Source organism: Ochotona curzoniae, unplaced genomic scaffold, assembly GCF_017591425.1.
Source record: "Ochotona curzoniae isolate NIBS_2020 unplaced genomic scaffold, NIBS_Ocur_1.0 scaffold_4701, whole genome shotgun sequence".
Taxonomy (NCBI): Eukaryota; Metazoa; Chordata; class Mammalia; order Lagomorpha; family Ochotonidae; genus Ochotona; species Ochotona curzoniae.
The window spans coordinates 40,775,692-40,782,278 of NW_024467122.1; the positions used below are offsets into that span (position 1 = coordinate 40,775,692).

General features: G+C 43.1%; 1 gene segment (V, D, J or C); it reads right to left on the bottom strand.

Moving 5' to 3' along the window:
• Window positions 1-3,481: 3,481 nt before the first annotated feature.
• LOC121148506 lies at window positions 3,482-4,447 on the bottom strand. The segment is given in 2 exon segments: window positions 3,482-4,182; window positions 4,338-4,447. Coding segments are annotated over 2 exon segments (417 nt in total).
• Window positions 4,448-6,587: the final 2,140 nt, after the last annotated feature.

Below are 6,587 nucleotides of genomic sequence, written 5' to 3' on the forward strand. Positions count from 1 at the left end.
AAGAAAAATTAAATTTTATGAATTGCAAAGATTTCTCTGACTTAAATCACAACATTTACATGCAGTATAACTGCATTTATATTTTCAAAAACATGCTTACTGTGATTTTTATATTGACAATAAAAATGTGATCATGAAGCTTTAATAGTAATTGAAAGCTTATAAGGGAACAACCAAGGAACTATCACTTTTATCCTTCATTTAAACAATGAAATTTTTATTTATAATTTGATTAATAACAAAAATAGAATAGCATATTTAATGGTCACATAAAAAAACAAGGAAAAAAATGAGGAAATACAAGATAACTGTGTGTCTTGAGTAAATTTTCGAGATTTCACTTGTTTCTCAAATGCATACGGTATAATTGAAAAAAAACAAAGAGGACCCAGATATTTTTCAGGGGATCAAAGTTTATTCAATGAAGGGCACATTTAGCAAGAATGAAACATTGAATTGGTAAAAGAACAATATTTAGGCTTTTCTTTTCCCTTATGCTTTCTTTCTGGCCTACTTCTTAATTTCATGTACTTTCCCCTTATTTTCCCTTTCTTCCTAGATCTTCCTCTTTTTCCGCTGAGCCTTCGGGCTGTGTGCGATGCCTCTTTAAGGAGGCTGTGTCCCCTCCCACAAAGGAGATGATGTGGCCCAATCTACTCCATGCACACCTCCCCTAGCATCCTTCAGAGAGATTCTGTGCAGACCCTGGAATCGCACTGTCCATCCACAGGGATGGGCAGGAAGCCAGATGAGGGTTCATGCTGTTCCTTAAACTTTAAATCAAACACTGCAGGCCCTTGCTGCAATACAAGGCTGCACATTCATCTCCAGTGCTGAAATGGGGCCCAGGCGTGTTCACTTCATATCTTTCAGCACTGTGCATGGTGTTGGGCTGAGAGGTCTTATTGTACATTATCCCTCCACAAGGGCTAGGGGAGAGTACCAGATACACAAATCAAGGTTGATTCTTGAGGTTTGGGAATTGTACCTGTTGTACATTTCTCAGCTGTGTTTTCTCATTTTCATTCTATAGAAATAGCCCAAGGTGCCTGGAGTTATCTGGACTCTCCTACAGTCAAGAGAGGAGACTCCATTGATCTTGGATTCAATGACATGGGGATCTCTCTACAGGGGTGAACACTTTCAAGTCCTTTCACTGAAGGTCAAGGGCTGAACGTGTCCCACTCAAACTCATATGTTTAAATTTGAACCCCAAGCACCTCAGAACATGACTCTGGGAGAGAGGGACTTCCCAAAAGTCATCAAGTCAAAATCATGTTCCCAAAGCTGGACCCAAACCAATAGTAAAGGGCAAACTTGGACTCAGACACCATTGCCTAGGGTCAGGAGCACAGTTGCCTCTATTATCAATCTCAGAGTTCAAGTACATGCAAGAACCCAGTGCCTATAGCTCACCTCTGTGACTGAACCTGGGCTGAAAGAGGCACCATGGTTAGATCCATCAGCCGAGTTTTCCCCAGCCCAGCCCCTCACTTACAGGCAATCCCTACTTGAGCCACTAATGCTACAGCAGTTCCTTAGCTCATAATCCACCTCTGGCTTGGTCATGTCCATGAAAAGAGGATTAACAAAGAAACAGCCTTCACTTCCAGCTCAGTGGCACCCTGATTTGATCCCCAATAATCCCTGTAACGTTTTTTTGTGTTTAGGGAAAGTGCGCCCAGCGTTGTGTGGTGATGAGAGGGTAGAGTCCTAGAGGTTCAGGCACAGGCAACGATTGTCGAAGTGATCGGCATGTAAGAGTTGATCTCAAGCCCAAGTTCCACAAACCCTTGATTAGTTTCTGTTCTCCTAAAATGACTCTAGATGTTAGGTGTCTCCAGGAGGGCATATAGGGTTGAGAAGTCTGGGTATAAAGGAAGAAGAGCTCTGGGGTGGAGCTTATCCTTACTGTCTGCAAGCCTGATTTCTAATCCACCTTCTCCGTCCTCCATGTGCGCCAAGTGGTGGTACACACAAGTCCTGACATGTGTAGAAGAGAAAGGAGAGGAGGCTGTTCTGAAAAGAAAGCAGGGAGGGCCCAGTGCCATGACTCAATCGGCTAATCCTCCTTCAATCGTCAGGATCCCATATGGGCAAGCAGTGTGTGTCCTGGCTGCTCCACTTCCCTCCCCATAACAAAATCTGCTTTTCTCCACCATTCTAAGAAGAGACCAAAAAAGATCAACTGATCTTGAAAGCTGCCCAGAGACTTCCTGCGTCCCTCTTCCTGTTTCACCCCATTTTGAGTGAAGCAAAACATGTCATGATGGATTAGGACAAGGCCAGGAAGTTATTAAATGTTGGAAGCTGTGCACAGACTGCTCAGTTTAGAACAAAGGAAATACGGCCTATCATTTGTCACAGTTTCTGCACAACTTCAGGACTGCCTGCGAGCCAAACACTCCCTAACCCAACAGAGATTTTATTGACAGGCACAAAGTTCCCTCTTGTGACTAACTGCCTTGATACTTTCAGATCCCAGACCAGTCTGCCAACTTGCTTTTGTCAATTTACTTTATAAATATGGAGAACAGCCTCAGGGTACTCATGATGTTCCAGAAAAGCTTTAACCAATCCTGGTCATTTGTGGCTTCAGAAAGATCACCACATGTGGCAAGGTCACCCTGGCACCATGAACAGAGTTTTTGCTTTTTATTTTATTTTTCCATTTCGGCTTTTACTTCAATCAAACAGTTATGTGACTCTCTGGTCATCGCTTCCAAGAAAAGAGGTACAGCCAGAAAAAGACAACAAAGTAGTTAGTCCTACTATTCTATTTCAAGAGTTTCAGCACCAGAGGCAAATGGAAGAATCTGGCTCAACTATAGCTTAGATATAGTACACGTTTACCTTGTATAAAGAATAAATATCTTCTTTGGACACAGGCTGCATTTTATCTCTTTATAGATGTCTGGGAGGGAAAACAGCAAAATTGCTGGACCACTTTCAGTTATTAAACACATTTACATAAATTATTAGATCTCTGTGCAGGCCAGGCAAAATCCAATCCTCACCTCTGCTGGCTTTGGCAAGATTCCACCCACCTTTTCTTTTATTTGGGTATAGAATGGAAATTTGTTTGGGTAGAGAATGGAACAGAAAGATCAAAGAGGAAACATTCTTTCCTATCTGTGTGTAACCTTGGTGTTGCAGGTCCCTGGTGACCCCTGAGAGGGAGCACCCAGGGCACCTGTGGGTCTCCTGAGAGCTGGGGTCTCCCTTCCCGCCAGCTGCCACCAGGAGTGCCCTCCACAGCCTATGGCCTCTCCTAGGTGAAGAGCTGGCAGGGCAACTTTGGCCTGCTGTCTTCACTGGCATGATCAAAACCAAAGCCACTTTTGCTTAAATGAAAGTGTCTCTTGAGGTGGAGCAACAGAGGTCAGATTCAAGTAGCGGTATAGAGTGAGAAGTCAGGAAAGGAATAGGGTGGATATGATCATTCTTTCCAGTAATTTAGTCGTGACAGAGAAGGTAAGCATAGTGAAGTGGCTGGTGAAGGTGACGTAGCCTTCGTGAAGATGATTTAAAATGGACAGTGTCACTGGCAGCCGTGTGGACAGATCATAATGAGAAACCACACACAACTTTTTTCATGGAGTATGCAACTGTGCAGTTTCCTTCCATGTGACCCACCAGGCCTCTCCACGTCACAGCTGTCCCTTTGTGTGAGAGAGCTGTGGGCAGTTACCAAGATCAGAGTGACCCATGAACACACGAGGGGGACTGGGAACCTGGGCAGGAGGAACAACTACTTCTGCCCTCTGGTTGGGTCCCAGGGCTGCTGGGAAAGAGCTTCTGGGTGCTGGCCACACACTCAGAGATGACTGTGTCCCTTCTCAGGAGCCCCAGCTGCAGGGTTTTGAAACGAGCTGCAGGTGTCTGCGGAGCACTGTGCATCCACTGCACAGAAGTAGGTGGCCGCGTCTTCGGGTGTAGAGGCTGCGATGTACACAAAGCTTGCATCGCTGGATAGTGTAGCTCTTAGTCCACCATTGTGCTTCTCATCCCCTTTTGAATACAGGATGAAGAGGAGCTTGGGACCTTTCCCAGGAGCTTGCCTGTACCACGACAGTGCTCCAAACCTGCTGACTTTGTAGCTGCAGGTGAAACTGCCGCTGTGTCCTGCCTGGAGCTCCAGGGTCTGAGGCTTCTGCTCCACCTGGTCTTCTCCATGCAAGCCTGTTGGTGAAAATAGGAACAGAAATGGTATGGAGACTTTAGATGAGCAGATAAGGAATCCAACATAGGATGATGCCAAATTCCTATCTCTCTTCTCTAACTTTGATGAACATGTGTCATGGTTCATGGTTCTCATTTCTTTACCTCCTACTTACAGCCAAGCTGAAGCCACAGGCCTATGACTACATATCCCAGCACTTGCTCCATCCTGACACTGCAGACTTGAGATGAACTTGCAACGATCCAAACCTTCTCTGCTTCTGTGTCTTAGTACTTGTGCTTTGTGGCTGGCTCAGCCAATCCAATGCCTGCCTAGTCCTCTAGTGGCTTTCAAGCTTTCCACCACCATTGAAGGACTCCTGGAAGAAGGAAAGGGCGCTGCTGCCACCTGGTGGCCACAAATGTAATCTCACAATACCCATTTCATGCCACCTGTTAAGAGAAAATTTTAAGGCATTCTTCGTATTTTGTTAGTATATTATGTTTGAGGTTTAACATAGTGGCTGCAAAGGCTTTCTTTGTACTTTTTAAAATTAAACTTAAAGTGCTAGCTGACAATATAAATGTACTTTTTAAAATTTTAGACAAGTTTTTTTTGGATGGAATGTGCAAACAATGAAATTTTGTATGAGGACATATAATTATAATCTATTTCATATATAAAGAATTATTTAATTATACGATCCTAGTGAACTCTTAAGCTCCAGAAATAATATTTATTCTATGATTTTCCTGTATAATATAAGTAAACAAATGGCTGGATTAATTTCCCATGGAGTTATTTTTACCAGCCTGATGAAGCTATAGCTGACAAATATGATACGCCTAATGCAGAATGCGATGCTTTCTATGCGTTTACACTGTGACTTGGTTGCCACAATCAAGCTGGTTAACATTCATCTCACCACACGGTTACCCCTTTCCCACAGCGAGAACACTGAAGATCTCTTCTCATAGAACAGTCCAAGCCAACAACATGTTATCAACTGTAATTGTCATGACCCACACTAGGTCTCCAGAACTCACTTATCTTACAGCTCGAAGTTTATTTATACCCCTTGGCATAAATCTCCCCATTCCTTTCTCTCCCCCAACACCTGACAAGTACGTATCAATTCAGCTCTTTGAGAATTCACGTATTAATGAGATCATGAAACTGGTTTCCCACCTATAACCTATTCCACTTAGCACAATATTCACATTCTTCCATGTTATCACAAATGATGGAATTTCCTTCTTGATTTTCTTGGTATTCCAATACGTACATGCAAACCACACATTTATCCATCAACAAACTGGCTAATTCCACAGCTTGACTATTGTAAATAGCGTTGCAATGGACAAGGCACTTAAGATATCTCTTCAAGATACTGATTTCCCTTTTTAAAGATTTATTTATTTTTATTGCAAAGTCAGATATACGGAGATGAGGAGACACAGAGAGGAAGATCTTCCATCCGATGATTCACTCCCCAGTGGCTGGAGCTGCACCTATCCGAAGCCAGGAGCTTCTTCTAGGTCTCCCATGAGGATGCAGGGTCCCAAGGCTTTCGGCTGGCCTAGACTGTTTTCCCAGGCCACAAGCAGGGAGCTGGATGGGAAATGGGGTTGCCTGGATTAGAACCAGCACCCATATGGGATCCTGGTGCATTCAAGAAGACTTTAGCCACTAGGCTACTGCACCAGGCCCACTGATTTCATTTTCTTTGGATATAACCCAGAAGCAAGGTTGCCACATCATCTGTCATTTCTATTTTGATCTCTATTTTTGAGAGACCTCCATTATTGTTTCATCATTCTTAGAGTGGCCTTTGAAGCTAAGCTGCTACCACTTAAGTGAGAGTTGAACCCGGGTGACAGGTGTAATGAATTATGTTTTACTCTGCAATACACAAGAACCTTAGCAGGTGAAACCTTAAGAGGACTAGAACTCTGGGGGAAAAAAACCACAGTGCAATTGAATACGTTTGAATATGCCTCATAATGAAATTTTTCTGATATATTTGATACAATGTGCAGAGAATTAAACACCCAAGTTAAGAAATCAATTTCTTCTAACCATGCTACTGATGGCTACAAAAGCCAAGACTGACTCTGACTAAAACTTAAATCATTAACTGAACAGATCTTCAGAATGAGAGATGACCACAACAGAAGGAACAAAGGTCACTCCACTCGTTGCAGATTTTGTTTGAATTTCCCTTATGACTAGTAGTTTTGATCATATTTGCACATGCATATTTCCCAGCTATATATTCTCTGGTAAAATACCTGAAACTGTGGCCCATTCTCCAGTTGATCGTTTGGCTTTTTCTGCTATCTGCTTTAAAAAGATTTACAGGCAGACAGCGTGAAAGGGAGGGGAAGAAAGAGACCTACCGTCTGCTTTTTCTCTCCCCAAATGG